Source organism: Neodiprion fabricii, chromosome 4 (genome assembly GCF_021155785.1).
Source record: "Neodiprion fabricii isolate iyNeoFabr1 chromosome 4, iyNeoFabr1.1, whole genome shotgun sequence".
Classification (NCBI taxonomy): Eukaryota; Metazoa; Arthropoda; class Insecta; order Hymenoptera; family Diprionidae; genus Neodiprion; species Neodiprion fabricii.
Genome location: NC_060242.1, coordinates 34,566,255 through 34,580,550, shown reverse-complemented (window position 1 = coordinate 34,580,550; position 14,296 = coordinate 34,566,255). Strand labels below are relative to the sequence as shown.

General features: G+C 42.6%; 4 protein-coding genes across 5 annotated transcripts; all 4 read right to left on the bottom strand.

The window, feature by feature from the left end:
• Window positions 1–38: 38 nt before the first annotated feature.
• Window positions 39–3,226, bottom strand: LOC124179732 (protein lev-9-like). Its single transcript, XM_046564433.1, has 4 exons — window positions 2,185–3,226; window positions 1,938–2,068; window positions 1,599–1,839; window positions 39–1,389 (listed from the first exon to the last, which is right to left on the bottom strand). The coding sequence occupies exons 1-4, from the start codon at window positions 2,960–2,962 to the stop codon at window positions 470–472; spliced, it is 2,070 nt and encodes a 689-aa protein (XP_046420389.1). The 5' UTR covers window positions 2,963–3,226; the 3' UTR covers window positions 39–469.
• Window positions 3,227–3,233: 7 nt separating this feature from the next.
• Window positions 3,234–6,144, bottom strand: LOC124180727 (coiled-coil domain-containing protein 113-like). The gene is made up of 8 exons (XM_046566473.1): window positions 5,926–6,144; window positions 5,315–5,437; window positions 5,046–5,232; window positions 4,742–4,978; window positions 4,452–4,684; window positions 4,167–4,366; window positions 3,796–3,974; window positions 3,234–3,481 (listed from the first exon to the last, which is right to left on the bottom strand). Exons 1-8 carry the CDS (start codon window positions 5,999–6,001, stop codon window positions 3,457–3,459), a joined length of 1,260 nt encoding a protein of 419 aa, XP_046422429.1. The 5' UTR covers window positions 6,002–6,144; the 3' UTR covers window positions 3,234–3,456.
• Window positions 6,145–6,545: 401 nt separating this feature from the next.
• Window positions 6,546–8,584, bottom strand: LOC124179735 (fas apoptotic inhibitory molecule 1). The gene is made up of 5 exons (XM_046564435.1): window positions 8,274–8,584; window positions 7,289–7,504; window positions 7,077–7,202; window positions 6,960–7,009; window positions 6,546–6,886 (listed from the first exon to the last, which is right to left on the bottom strand). Exons 2-5 carry the CDS (start codon window positions 7,500–7,502, stop codon window positions 6,701–6,703), a joined length of 576 nt encoding a protein of 191 aa, XP_046420391.1. The 5' UTR covers window positions 7,503–7,504; window positions 8,274–8,584; the 3' UTR covers window positions 6,546–6,700.
• A 109-nt stretch (window positions 8,585–8,693) lies between these two features.
• On the bottom strand, window positions 8,694–11,968 carry LOC124179734 (fumarylacetoacetase). 2 transcript variants are annotated; one of them, XR_006870144.1, is made up of 9 exons: window positions 11,811–11,968; window positions 10,971–11,200; window positions 10,535–10,675; window positions 10,194–10,447; window positions 9,901–10,107; window positions 9,692–9,837; window positions 9,508–9,625; window positions 9,134–9,264; window positions 8,694–8,996 (listed from the first exon to the last, which is right to left on the bottom strand). XR_006870144.1 is itself a non-coding variant. In XM_046564434.1 (8 exons), exons 1-8 carry the CDS (start codon window positions 11,892–11,894, stop codon window positions 9,188–9,190), a joined length of 1,257 nt encoding a protein of 418 aa, XP_046420390.1. In that variant the 5' UTR covers window positions 11,895–11,968; the 3' UTR covers window positions 8,694–9,187. The 2 variants fall into 2 exon arrangements, 1 of the variants encoding a protein (XP_046420390.1); XM_046564434.1 differs by having other exon boundaries at window positions 8,694–9,264.
• Between the last annotated feature and the right edge of the window lie 2,328 nt (window positions 11,969–14,296).

The window sequence follows — 14,296 nt, the reverse complement described above, 5'->3', positions numbered from 1 at the left end:
GGTGATGAAACTGGACTGGATTTGTGGGCGACACGAACTGGATTACGAAAAGATTCATTTATTAAAATACGTGTGATGCCTATTGGATATGTGAAACTATTGAACTCACTTATTATTACACTAACCTGACGCGTATAATTTACCGGTTATCACAATATGGGAAATTTCTTTGAGAATTAGCAAGTCGGCATTTTAATCCTAAATGTACACTGAATAAATTGCTACCCGCACGTATTTGAGCGTAATATTTTGTCCTACTTGTGCGATAATTCTTAACTCCTTTATTTTCAATAAACCGCATGATATGCTTGAAGTCAGATCTCCTAGTTGAGGTTGTCGACATCTCCGGATTAGAAAAAGTTGTTTTTAATAATGTTCTCACAAGTTTTACACTTGTCTAGAGTTTATTATCTGCTCATCATCTTCTACAGCATCTCGTACTTTCAGCTACCCATCTTGAACCATCTATTTAGAGTGAAAGCACCGCTTTCAATTTCCGGTGCTGCCGATTTAACGCTGAATAGAATTTGAAATGAAGAAATTTCTTCCTCATCTTGTTGAAAAAGAATTCTCTAATTCTGTTATGCTGCCAAGAATCGTGACCAGCCTTGCGCTTCTTGCCGATTAAAGACCTCTTTCTTCGGCTCCATCGTAGTCGAGGATGCTGACCCAGCACGCATTTGGGCAACTCCTTCGGGCTCCAGTGGCCACCGATGCAAGTTGCTCCAGGAGCTCCTTCACTCAAGACGTACCCTCGGTCGCAGTCGTACATGATCTGCTTGTTGTTAACAATCTTCTTGACATAAGGCCGTAAGTCGTAGACTCCCATGTTGCCGACCAGCAACACTTTACCGTTCGGTATGAAGCCCGGAAACGGACAAAAAACTTCACGACAGTACGGAATCTCGCCTGTCCAATTTCCGAAGCTGCACTGAACGTAGTGCGAGTCGCCTTTGAGAATGAGCTCGAACCCGTCCTTGCACTTGAAGACGGCCCTCATCCCATGCTCCGTTTTTGGTGCGATTACCATCCCGTTCCGAGGGACTCTTGGCATCTGTTTACACCTGGCCGGTTTGCATCGTGGAATGACTGTCCAGGTACCGTTGTTGCATTCGACCGGTGTTCTGTTCGAGGGGAACTCGTAATTCGTTTGACAGTCGACCACCAACCTCTCACCGTGTTCGACCACTGATACGTTGTTTATCCGATCGTCTGCACGAGTCGCGACTGAAACGTGGCCTTTTTGTATTTTTGGAACGATGCAGGGGGCCAGACAACGCGGTACCGGGTAGCGCCAGTGTCCATCGATTTGGCAAACTGATGAGGCGTTCCCCTCCAGCTTCATGTGCGGATTGCATCGGAATATTATCGTTGCACCTAGTCCCGTACCTATGGAATACCAGAAAGGAAATGTTTCGTCAGCAGCCGGATCTAGAACTCTTGATCGCTTGTCGACCAGCAGAGCTCGACAGTGAAGAACGAACATTCGAGTGACAAAAGAAGGTACATATCTCAAGGGCTCAGAAAATCAGAAGAATTGCTGCGCAAATGACAATCGACCGACAGTTCCAGCTTCACGAATGGCGAAATCAATTTACCTGATTCAATGTTCTCGATCCATCCATTGTACAGCGTTCCTGGGTCCCCGCAGTTGATTTCCTCGCAGACTGGCGGTTCGCCCGACCATTTTTTGTCGGCCAAGCACCTTCTGGTGGTGTCCCCAACCACTGCAAATCCGTATCGACATTCGTAGGACACAATAGCATTGAAGGCGCATGAGGTGTAGATGGCCTTTCCGTTACGTGGATTTTGAGGCGGTGGACACTGCACCGAGCTCACCTGGAACCCAACGAAAGTTTCTTAACTAATTCCGACCGAACCAGCGCATCGGGCTGAACGTGGCTCTATTCGGCACACGGATACCTACGAATTCTTACCTGAACGCACTGCGGTGACTCTTTTGGTGTCCAGGTGCCGTCCGCTGTGCAGACCTTCTCTTCTTTACCAACCATTTCGAAGTCCTGAGCGCAGTGGTACGACACGCGACAGTTGTAGATGTAGCATTCACCTTCGGAAGAAAAATACGAGGCTGGAAAAACTAGCGCAATCTGCATCGAGTCAGCGCAAAGCTCTCGTCTACCAACCAGCTACAAGCACTAAATCTAATGTACCAGTGGAAACTACCAGCGTGCCATCCGTTGGCGATGTTGGTTGGCGGGCCGCAGTCCTTTGGCTTGCAGGATATATCGGGACCAAACCAGGTGGCCGGGTTCTTGTTTTTGGTCAAGCACTTGGCGATCAGAAAGCCGTCGGTCGCGTATCCATGGTTGCAGAAGTACCGCACAGTGCTATCAAGGTCAAAGGTCGTCTGCTCCGGGAGGGCGTTGTTCCTGGCATTCGTGACCTTCGGTGGTTCGCCGCAAAAGGTGTTGTTGTCCTTTTTACAAGACGGCGTTGAGCCGGTCCACTGGCCGTCCGCCCTGCAGGAACGCACCGAAAGACCGACGGCGAAGTAGCTTGGATCGCAAACGTACTGCACGGTATCCCCGAAGAATCTACCCGTGACCGTCATCATCGCGTACGAGATTTCTTGGAGCTCGGGACACTCGCGGTCCGGCTTTATGCAGGACATACCGCAAGCACCGTCGCACCTGCACTTCTTCTTCTTGCTCTTGCAGTCCTCGTCGGTTAAGCACTTCCTCAGACACTTCTGGTTGAGACGATCGGCCTGCTCCTCGTCTCGGGGGCACATCGAGGACGGTGAGTTTCGCGGGTTCTTGTATATCCGTCCGTCGTCGTCGACCTCGGGTTTTTGGTAACCCTCGCTGCTGTCGTCCTCGTCCTCGTCTTCGTCCCGGTCGTCCTCATCGTCGGCCGAAGTCTGCTGGTACTTCGTTGACCCCGAGAGAATAGCGTGGCAGCAGAGGATCAGGAGAAGCAGAGATATTCCACGTGGTTTCATGGCCGAATACCGAGCTTATGCTTTCCGCCCTTTCTCACGAACTCTGATTATGCTGATCTGCACCCACTGCGATCACTTCGCAATCACATACCTTATTTCAGTTGTAACTTCATCCCGCGACGCCCGCGAGCGTCTAGTCATCCAAACTGCTCGCGAGAGTTTGATGGGACGAAACAGCCGCAGGGTCTTTGTGAGTTCATTATGTCGAGTACTTTGTCATTGCAGCATCTCCTCTATGCACGGAGTGGAAATAGTCTCACTCCCCTCCCGCGACAACTCAAAGCGGCAACTATGCTCTTTAAAGCAATCTTACACACCGAGGAATGTGTGCTCTCGATACACAGAAGCATACAGATGTCATTGCCACCGGCGCATTTGCCCTGCGCATTGAGGTTGCTCGATACATTTCCAGGTCTCACAGCATCCAGTAGGTGGCAGATGAACGTTCAGTCTATAGTTATGCTGTCGGGCTCACCGACTGGGATCTCGAAATTTCAGAAGAAATTTCCGCGATAGCAGCTATGATTTATAAATCGAAAACCACACTATACTTAATGCACTTTTCTCGACCGTTGTAACGAGCAACTATATACACCAATAAATAAGATATCGAACTTGTTTAAACAAAGTAACCCTATGTTACTACACACTATTTGTTGCGATAGATATATTTTTGGTAGTGTGAAAAGACATTCGAAAATTTGCCGACAATTCTCTTCACTGTATTGAATTTTAGTCCCACATTTATACCTCGTATCTGAAAATTGTAAGGTACGTTTCAGTTAAATAATAGTAGACTTATGTCTGCGCATAGGTTTCTTTTTATAACATACTTTACTCGCGATTCCTTATGTTTTTTTGACTGGATTATGTCGGGTTCTGCTTTCGATTGATTTTTAAAAACTTTGATGGCGTTTTGTTGCACCTCATGGTGTCTCTGCAATCGCTTGTACGTTCGTTGCATTTCCGCTAGTTCGTCTTGCATCTTTACAAACTCAATAAGATCGGGCACCTTGAAATAATTGTTATTGGTGGTAACTCAAACAAATTGCATAGTAACTTTTACCAATAATTACTGAGTAAATACACATTACCGAATTTCAAGTTGTAATATTAGTTTCTTAACGATCGGTAAATTTTTCAAGGATACCTCCATGGTTTAGAGATCAACTGACGATAAATAATTCAGAACTCGTTTGCTTACCGTATATTCGCCCATTAACTCTGTTATTTGACGAAGTTGATTAGCAGCTTTTTCCGAATCAATGGCCGTCCTGTGTTCTTCGTTGTTGAACTTTTCTATCTGAGCTTGCTTGCGGGCGATTTCTTTTTTGATTGATTTTAACACGGCCATTTGTTCGGCAAGTTTTTGCTTGTGGTTTGACAAGCTCAGGCTGCAGCGTCCTGGAGATACATTTTAGTCTTTGAACCACCGTAATCGCGATAAACAACAACGAGACATCGGTTGGTTTGATTGGTAAATACGTGCCTGTGATTTTCTTCATTTGCAGCAGATGGTGATTCTTTCTATCGATCTTTTCCTGGTACTTGTGATTTTCAATCGCGAGTTGTTCAAAATCAATGGGATGCAGAGTTTCTCCCAGTTCTTCTTTTTGGGCCAGCTGATGTTTGGCTTTGCTGATTTGCGCTTTGAGTGAGGCACTCTTGAGTCGCAGTTTTTCTATGATAGCATCAGCCGCCCTCAGCCATTCTTCCATGAATCTGAAATTTAAAACCAGCATTATACGGAAATATGAATCATTAACTCTCTCGACGCACCTGACAAACTTCTCTGCAGGTATTCTTCCTGTCAGTGGATCAACGCCATTCTTAACAACGTTTTCCTCTAGCTCAGCCCTAGCTTCGTTTGTCTCCCTAATCCGTAGATCTACTTCTTCCATTTGAGCCCTAAGATTAGCACGTGTCTTTGCCGCGAGCGTTTCCAACTCGCCGAGAGATTTTCGCATTTCCGCAATTTCATTTTCGGCCATTTCAATCCGGTGCGAAATGGAGATTCTGCGGGGACAGAAGGCTCGTAAAATTTTCTCGAACAACGATGATCAATGAAAGCGCGAATGCCTACCGAAACCCTCTCGGCAATATATGGTTTGTAATTGTCCTGCGACTACCGGTGAAAGTCAAAGTACTTCCACTCATCGATGTTCCACGGCCCAGTTTTTCGCTGGTCAAGCTTAGGGCAGAGGCTATAGGTATCATTTGAGATGCCACTCGTTGTGCATGCTTAGCTGACTCCAAAACCTGAGTCATCACTGCAAAGTACGAAATTATTGGTGGAGGATTTGGTCGCTGGCACAGGGTTTCAGAAAACTTTGCAACTCTCCACCACCTCACCCTGCACACTTTGAGGATCATGCCGCTGAAGGTATCTCTCAAATATTTCATTCTCCAACTGCAAATATCGATTGTGTTGAATGGCCTGCTCCAAAGTGTCTCTCAGTTCGTCGTCAGTCAGATCTGCAAAACGCCCCACACGTTTCAAGACTGGATTGATTTGCGAAAATTCAGCGGAATCGGAACAATTGCGATTTTCTCAACGCAAGGAGAGCAGCTGCACGGTTCGCGGGATGGCGAAGGTTCGCCAAGTTATCGAACCCTGCTCCAAGGGGCGATGAATTTGTGGAGAAAAACAACGAACGTCTGAGAGTAGAGGGTGGAAAGCGAGGGAATAACGACCTCAGAAGCTGCCGCCTCCGCCTTGTTTCTACTGCCCCAACATCTTGGCGCGTATCTCCTTCTTCTCCGCTTCTCCATCTCTGCTCTTTCCACCCTCTGTCACCCCTATTTGTAACACGAACGAGTTTCTGAAGACGACTTCTGCCCGTTATGCGATCCTGTTTCCCTTGTTTTTCTCCTTGGTTTTGGCGGAGCGTTGATGACTATTTGCAGAGTAGTCGGAGAAACTGTTCATTTTACTTTAGGGTGTTAGTCAAGAGCTTACTTACCCTCAAAGTGAGGCTCGTCATCCATAAATGTCATTCGAGAACTGACACTGAGAATGCTGCCTCTTCGGATGGACATTCTCACGGGTTTTGATTATTGCTTTATTAGATATTAAATTTACTTTCTTTCATCGCTGCATTTTAAAACCGATCGCTGTCCCGGACAGCCCGAATAGATTTAACCTCTACGACGCGACTGCTAAGAAGTGAAGGAATTTTGTATGGCACTGTCGCTATTTCCGCAGTATCGATCGCGTTGTTTTGTCGATAGATTCATGCAATTCTACAAACTTACCAATATTCGGAACACGTGAACGGGATTCGGAGAAGTAGTTTCTTGTAGCGGAAATAATGATTGATTAATGAATCGATGAAAATTGGGAATAGGAATTGGGAAAAATTTTCAATCTTCAACGTTTGGTTCAACCGCGTATTCGGTATTTAAATTACACATGGATGTATAGAGTAATAAAATACCTGCCTAAAATTTGAGCAGAAGAAATCCTTTGTATAAGAACAGTTGACACGTTTCACATTTCACGAATAATTGAAGGTCTGGATATCAGAACAGGATAAGTTTAGAGACGAACAAGGAGAGATATTTTGCCTTTTTACGATAATAGTTGAAACGGTGCATTACAGGTGATTTTTAATAAATTTAGGTGCCTCGAAGTAATTTTACGATAAGGCACTATTTTTATGCACACGTAGAGATATCAACATTTTTTTTGCCATCATCGGTCCTTTGAAAGTACTCTTGCAACGTATAAGTGAGATTTTATTTCTTCACTCTCGCTCTCGTTTCCATCTGTGGTAGCAATTGTTGTTCGGTGACCTCGATTCCGTTTAAGAACAGCGTGTGGCTCACTCCGGTAGTTCTGTGTCCCGAGCTGAGAGCTTTAATGACAGCCGGTGCGCCTCCAACGGAAAACAACATCTCCGCTCCACCGTCGACAAATTCGTTCTGAAATATAAGGGTGATAATTTGATACGGACGTTGCTTTTTCTCCCAGAATTATTTCACAGCGTTGTCTCACCTCAACGTCAATTTGCTTCCCATTGATCCATACGCTCTGCTTGGCCTTGTCTGTAATATTGGAACATACATTCGACACGAAAAAGCTCAGGAGCGAAAGCAAAGGATATTCGTTTACCCAGGACGATCCGAAAATGCTGTTCTCCAACCTGCGTCAGCCAAGTTTGAAGAACTTTTGACTGTGACTGTATGAAATTTGCGTAGGTTTTGTTGTTCACCAGCAGAGTGTAGGAGTACCTCAAACCTGGAAAGTTTTATCGACTTTGTAACCGCGATTGTCACTCAATACCAATGTTGAATTCGAGCTATCATCATTGACAGACTGCGTACCCGGGAGAGGATCGACGCAGATGACGAACTTCGTGTTTCCCAGAGTGACAACCTCGTCACCCACAAGCCGAAACATCCAGTCCCTGTGAATGAGGGTCTGTCCATCTATTTTGACTACACGACGTCCTGTTGCTGTTCCGTGCTCAAATTCCACCACGTGAATTCCATCACTCAGAGGAACGCTCCATCTCGCCGTTGGCCTGCTGGCAGACATTACTGGGACAAGTTTAACGCGTGAATTAAAGGGGTAAGAATACGTCGGAAGGTTCGGAATAATGTTGCTGACCAAAAAGAACCGCACGGAATTCTCTGTTTTAGTCGAGTTACTGGGAGTAGAGAAAAAGAAAAAAGGGACACATGAAAGTTTTTGATACAATTTATCCATGCCAATTATATTTCTTACCATAAATACGGCAGATTTTACTATGGACACAGCGGTTTTCACCGTTTATAAAGTATATTCTATATTTTACGAAGTATATCTTCCTCAAAAAATCTGATGTGTCCCTCTTTTTCTGCAGTTTTGAGTAAAATTTGCTCTTTTATTCTCTCCGTGTAGGTTGTTTCGCACTTGGTTTCATCCTTTCGAGTATTAATTAGGGTTTATCTTCGCGAATTTGTGTATAACTGATGAAATTTTGGAGTAAATCATAATTATTAAACAACTGCATGTGTATTTAAACTATGTAAAAGCTGAACAGCATTGAGATTGACAGAGTGAGTATCGGCGCGATAATTTTAAAACTTGTGACATTTCAAGAAGTTCAGATTATATTATAATTCTATTACTAGTTCACTGTTTGTAAACAAAGTGGAGTACGTAATTATGCATGTCATTGATGTAGTGCGCAATTGAATAGAAAAGAAAACTGATGCACTGGCGTTAATATCCGTGATATATTTACTCATGAAGTGAAAATCGTTTTGGGGTCAACGATTAACAATAATATTATTTACAATATAGGTGTCAAGTTAGAATAATTACCGTGCACAAAATGTTATGCTGTACTTGTTCGTCGTTCAACGCGTGCAACTTTCGTGTGGCTCCTACTGTGTACTGTCTCCCGCGTTTATTGATCTCTTTACCACTGGCGTTTACACGATCAATATACGTATTACAATTGTGTAGAAGCTAAATTCTACGCAGTGTTGATAAAAATAGTTGATTACTCGCCATTTCTTGATCGTAAAGCGTGTTCATTATACGGACTAGGTATCGGGCCGAATAACCGATTTCTTTCTTCAATATCAAAATATCGATTTTTTCACTTTGGATAAATTTTGGACAAAGCTTAATTTCATATACTGCTGAAAAAATAATCCAGATAAACAACTCGTGAATAATGGTGATGGCAGTTTTCAAGGCTTATCATAAGCAGAAGAAAGAGCCTTCACAAATACAATATAGTTTTGATTCGTATTTCAGCACTTTATTCAAGTTCAAAAATATTATGGTTTATCAGAAATTAAAATACGTCTAGGTGAAAAATAAGCAGAGTTGTAGTCAGCGTAGATCAACATTTGCCTGAAGTTTTCACAATTCTGGCAGTAATGTGGTTACTGCGGTAAGATATCACTTCATTCTAGCGAATGATAAGTTTGTCGACACACGGTTTAGAGCTGATTGCCGCTTTCGCTAGTTCGCGGCAAAACCAGTACGTTAAATTGTCACTGGGATGGCGGCACCTCACTAGACTATAATATCAAGCTGCATTCAGAAAGGTATAATTAATTTAAACATCAGTTTCATCATTTGAGTTTATCGACGGCTATTCGCACTGATATATTCAGATTTTCTTGCGAAAAATATTCCATTTATTAAAGAAGTTGACAGAAGAAATATACTTTTTCATTGTACAAAAGTTGGGAGTACAAAATGCTCGCTCCAGAATCGCCTCCTTATTCGGGATTCGTAGGTAACAATTTACCAACGCAAGGACCGAAGCCAATACGATAGTTCTCACCCACGCAGAAACCTAAAAGACATTTAAGAATCGTACAGTTGAAGAATATTTCAATAAGTTTCCGCGAATTTGAATGAGGTTTCCGAGGGTCTAAACTTCAACAATCGTAAATACCAAGTGAAGCGATCCCCTTTTCTCAAATTCTCATACAGCATAGGATCGTAAATATGCGTTCAAAATGAAAGTTTCAAAACGCTCAAGACTTCCCTTCTCGAATATCATTCGAATAACGCTGCTGTAACTTAGTCGATATACCTTTGATTGATACTTCATCACCATCTTGCAAAAACTTGCGGACAGTTCCGTCTTTCAGGGGTACCGGCTTCGTACCTTTCCAACTGAGCTCAAGCATTGATCCGTAAGAGTCGACCGTCTGCGAGAGGAAGGCGGCATTAGACTTGCAAAATACGACATAAAACTATTGGGTTTGTTACCATACCTCGCCACTGATTGTTCCCGATGCCATTAGATCACCAGGATTCAAATTGCATCCGGTCACGGTATGTTGAGCAAGCTGCTGTTGCGGCGTCCAGTACATGAATTTGTAATTACTCCTGGTCACGGTGGTGGCGACGCCCTGAGGACCTGGAGGACGAGAATTGAGAAGAGAGCATTTTTTTGTACACAAAATTCCTCGTAAAACTTTACCTTTGATATCAACTTCCAGTTTGATGTCAAAGTTGCAAGAACCCTCGTGATGTAGGTAGGGAAACGGGACCGGATCTTGCGGCATGTTTGGAACTTTGAATGGCTCGAGGGCTTCCATTGTAACGACCCATGGAGATATCGTTGTCCCGAGATTCTTGGCTGTGAATGGACCCAGCGGAACGTATTCCCACTTCTGTATGTCTCTGGCTGTTTACAGAAAGCGTGATTTTAGTTTGCGCATCGTTTCCTTGTCGCCCATGCCATGCTCTCTCGATCACCGGCGAATTACCTACCGCTCCAATCGTTCATCGTCACCATTCCGAATATGTGGTCGTAGGCCTTCGCGGCCGGTATACTCTCTCCCAGTCTGGTTGCCGGCCCCCCAACGAAGAAGGCGACTTCCAGTTCGAAGTCCATCAGCCTGCATGGACCGTAAACGGGGGCAGCCCCATCCACCGGAAGTGTCTGACCCCGCGGTCTCCTGATAGGCGTCCCAGAAACAACGACCGAACTTGCTCTTCCGTGATACCCAACCGGAAGATATTTCCTGTACAGAATGACAAATTAGAAATCTTAAGCTTTCGCTGGGTTATTGCCCGATCCAATTAAGGGGGTTTCCTCGTCCGGGACTCACCAATTTGGCATCAAAGCCGACTCTTTTCCACGAAACATCGTCCCTACGTTAGTCGCGTGGTGAATCGACGAGTAGAAGTCTGTGTAGTCACCTATTTTCGCTGGGAGATGCATCACTGCGTCTCTTTGCTGCACGAATACTCTGAGAAAACAGAGGAATGGAGATAGAACTGTGTTGGTTTGATAGTTGAACGCATAGGTCCGGAACAAAATCTGTGATAAGTCTGCATAATTACAGAGGTGCATGAAGAAATGAATAGTGATCGAATTGTAGTGCTGGCTTCATCTGAATAATTTCAAATAGTTTGAACGCAGGATGAAAATTTCGAACAAAGTCTCTTGGCCAGACAAAAGTTATTCAGTTAACAAATTATCCGTTCAAGCTTCGTCCACAGATTTTCAACGGAATAGGTTTAGCGAATAAATTTTCTAGTCACTTAGAGCGTATTTCCGGTTCCTGCAAGGTATGATTGTCCGCCGAGAGTAGATCTTGCAGTGTGGATCTGGCTTCAGTCCAAGCGGGCCTGCCAAGCGCCATGAAATCATTGAGGGCTTCCTGACGTAACGCATCTTGTTTTCCAGCAAGAATTTTACCCGTAAACAAATGAGCCACCGCGTTGAGGTCCAATATTTCTGATCCAATCGCGACGCCTATTCTTTTCACGGGCTGTAATGGATAAATATTTTCCGTTCAACGTAGAACTACCGGCAAGATATCGAACGGTGATATCCCGTTGATAAAATAGCCGTTTAGAACCGAGTCGATACGTTAGGCTACTGCTGCAAAGCTGCAAAGCTGCAAGCTCTCGACACGTACCTTCGTATTGATTCGGACACTCGGCTGGTCTCACATGTAGGGCCAACGACAGATGGCAGTAGGCGAATATTGAGCTTGCGAAAATGAAATTGCAATGCCCTGATTTCCGAGAGCATAACGAGGCAGTTCAATGAAGCGCAGAAATGGAATCAGCGATTAAATTTCCGTTAAAACAACATCTCTTCGTTAATTCGGTCATGCAGCATAATCACACGGTCATGTTCATTGCCAGTCCACGAGTAGAGTCACCGACTGGTGGGTGAGGATTTGACAAGATTGCGTAACACATGCGCGCTCGTTCGCGATACCATTTATGAGGCTAACGAGCACTAGCGACTCACGATTCTGCGGTAGCAGCGAGCGACTAACATTAGCTTGGCAACAGCGATTCGCTCCGAGATATTTATTTAGCGACCAGTGGTCTCCGACAATGTACAAATGCTTATTTGGCGGTACTCACGTTAGTCGATGTGGAGAAGACTCCATAGGGGAGATTTTCCAGGGGGAAATCACTGCTCGGCGAGTATTCGATGAAAGATTTCATTTTTTTAACGAGGCTTACCGTGTCGCTCGTCGAACGGCAGATACTTACTGCTGGTGTAACGCGACTGTGGGAAGTTTCGGAGGCTCGTCTTGCCGGTGCTTCTCGAGGTCAACCGGCCGCCTGATAATAAAATTACTCAGTGTTTACCATTTCAGGTTTTCCTGCCTTCCTGGTTGCGGTGACATTCCGCATTTGCATCCGGAGGCGCGTTCGCTTGACACTTCACATTTCTAACATTCGATGTACGTCTTTCTTACTTATATAAAATTTTCAGGCCACTCGCCCATGGGTTGCTTCGTCTCAAACTTGATTTTTGCTTTTACATTGACGTTTCACTTTCATCCCTTGCTTTCATTTTACTTGGTACAAAACACTGAGAGTGACGTCCCTGTTCCATTTCAGCCAGAATTATGGCGATGGATCCAAATCTCTACAGTAATTACACAGATTTGGATTAACATTTGTTTATTAGACATACAGATATACAGCATTGGTAGTGGTAATATCATATCGTATAAAATCATAATGCGTAATGATAGAAACGATAAATAAAAGTACAATGAAAGCATATAACGTATAACATCATCGTGACATGTAGCCAATATTCTCTAGCCGTTCGACTTTTACTTCAAACAAATTATACTCGAGCTATTACAATTCTCGGTTTCTTAGCTACAGGGTATATGGATATATTTATACATCATTGCTACACAATTATTAATGTATGTATAGGTATGTATGTTTTACGCATAATACTCATTATTGGAAGACATGAGACTTTGTTGTTTTCACATTCTTCTCTTATACTTTAATGATACATACAACAGCGGCGTTAACGCTATATTTAACTAAGATTGGCATAAAAACAAAATAATCTGGCGTATAAAATATTCAACAATAATAGTGCACGGGATATTATTCACACCATGTTAACCAATATACGTGTGCGTGATGTATGTATGAACACATGTAAATATACTCAAGAAAATATATTTAAACTATGCTTACGAATTCAGTCGTCGAATCGTACATCACGTGCCAATTCCTTTATCGTTTTAAACTTTAAAGGGTCAATATTTCGAATACCCGATATGTCCACTGCTGGGTAAAATACTTCAATAGATTCATTTGAAATAAAAAATGAAAAATGCTTTTAAAAACACACTTTAAATGGGTAAATGTAAATGGTTACTTTGAGAACACTTAAAACGTTAAATGCAAAATACCATTCACATTTTAAATATCTATTTTAAGTGAAACCATTTCAAATAATTACGCAGCAGTGGATATATCGACATTTCAAATATGGGAAAATAAAATAACGAAAGATGAATTGTTCGAAAATTAAGATTTCGAAGAATTCAACTTTCGGTGAATTTATTTTCACATATTTGAAATTTCGATATATCAGCTATTCGAAATATTGATCCGTCCAAGTTTTGACCCCCACCCTTTGTTTTTAACCTCACAATTCAAATCATATTTATAGGCGTTACACACGTGTTAGATTTTTAGGTGTAGGTGCACGTTGTGTTATGTACATAAAACATCGAAAGTATCAGTGCAAGAAAAAAGAAATAGAAAAATTATTTTTTGTCTCTTATAGCATATAAGATGCATATTGTTTATGCATTTGTAAACAGTGATTTAAAAAATATATAACTTATTCTTGTGCATCGGTGCAAGTACAATTTTACGTATACGTGAATCGCGAGATGTCAGTCGCTTGGAACCGTCGACATGATATTGGAATTTCGATAATTTTTCAAAATCCAACGGAATGTTTTCCCTACTTTTATTAGCTTCGGGTACGTAGAATGATACAGAAACATGTGCATGGTGCTAGTGTCATCAACGTCACACAAATATACATTTGACTAATTGTGAAAAAAAAAACGTAAAATGAAAAGTGTAGTGCAATGTGTACATAGGTGCATAGGTAGTGCTGTGTATATAAGCGTGCATAGATTAAATTCTGAGAAGGGAAAGAAAAACGATCACAATCACGCAGTGATTGAGACAAAAACGGGAATGCATAGGTGAGAGAAAAGTGCATGAAAAGGAAACACGGTGCTTTTGATAGGGTTTCTAAAAATCGAAGAATAAAGTGCGATTCGTTGCATTTGCAGTAAAAAAAAATGAAATTAAAAAAAAAGGAAATGGGCACGTTTACAACACGTATCGCAAAATTTTGATTTACCGTGATTGCGCTGTGATAAATTGTCGACTTTGATTTTTTTTTTTTAGGTGTAACATTTTTCAAAACGAACAAATAAAAATATGTTACTATTTGATTTAGGCTACGAACTATGAGGCGAACTATTTATTGCGTTGTAGCATTGCCTATATATTTTATCATGGACTGATATTTATTCGATTCTATGTACCTATAATATACTTTA

Excerpts from the sequence above, each read along its gene's own strand:
- LOC124179735 (XM_046564435.1), bottom strand. The coding sequence starts at position 7,502 with ATGTCTGCCAGCAGGCCAACGGCGAGATGGAGCGTTCCTCTGAGTGAT. Across the intron at positions 7,203-7,288 it reads CTGCGTCGATCCTCTCCCGG|GTTTGAGGTACTCCTACACT; the intron begins GTACGCAGTCTG and ends AAAACTTTCCAG. Across the intron at positions 6,887-6,959 it reads GGAAGCAAATTGACGTTGAG|AACGAATTTGTCGACGGTGG; the intron begins GTGAGACAACGC and ends CTTATATTTCAG.
- LOC124179734 (XM_046564434.1), bottom strand. The coding sequence starts at position 11,894 with ATGAAATCTTTCATCGAATACTCGCCGAGCAGTGATTTCCCCCTGGAA. Across the intron at positions 10,676-10,970 it reads GAACCGGAAATACGCTCTAA|AGTATTCGTGCAGCAAAGAG; the intron begins GTGACTAGAAAA and ends CTGTTTTCTCAG. Across the intron at positions 9,265-9,507 it reads TGATGAAGTATCAATCAAAG|GTTTCTGCGTGGGTGAGAAC; the intron begins GTATATCGACTA and ends AATGTCTTTTAG.
- LOC124179732 (XM_046564433.1), bottom strand. The coding sequence starts at position 2,962 with ATGAAACCACGTGGAATATCTCTGCTTCTCCTGATCCTCTGCTGCCAC. Across the intron at positions 1,840-1,937 it reads AGTCACCGCAGTGCGTTCAG|GTGAGCTCGGTGCAGTGTCC; the intron begins GTAAGAATTCGT and ends GTTGGGTTCCAG. Across the intron at positions 1,390-1,598 it reads GATCGAGAACATTGAATCAG|GTACGGGACTAGGTGCAACG; the intron begins GTAAATTGATTT and ends GGTATTCCATAG.
- LOC124180727 (XM_046566473.1), bottom strand. The coding sequence starts at position 6,001 with ATGTCCATCCGAAGAGGCAGCATTCTCAGTGTCAGTTCTCGAATGACA. Across the intron at positions 4,685-4,741 it reads CCTGCAGAGAAGTTTGTCAG|ATTCATGGAAGAATGGCTGA; the intron begins GTGCGTCGAGAG and ends TTTAAATTTCAG. Across the intron at positions 4,367-4,451 it reads GCAAATGAAGAAAATCACAG|GACGCTGCAGCCTGAGCTTG; the intron begins GCACGTATTTAC and ends ATGTATCTCCAG.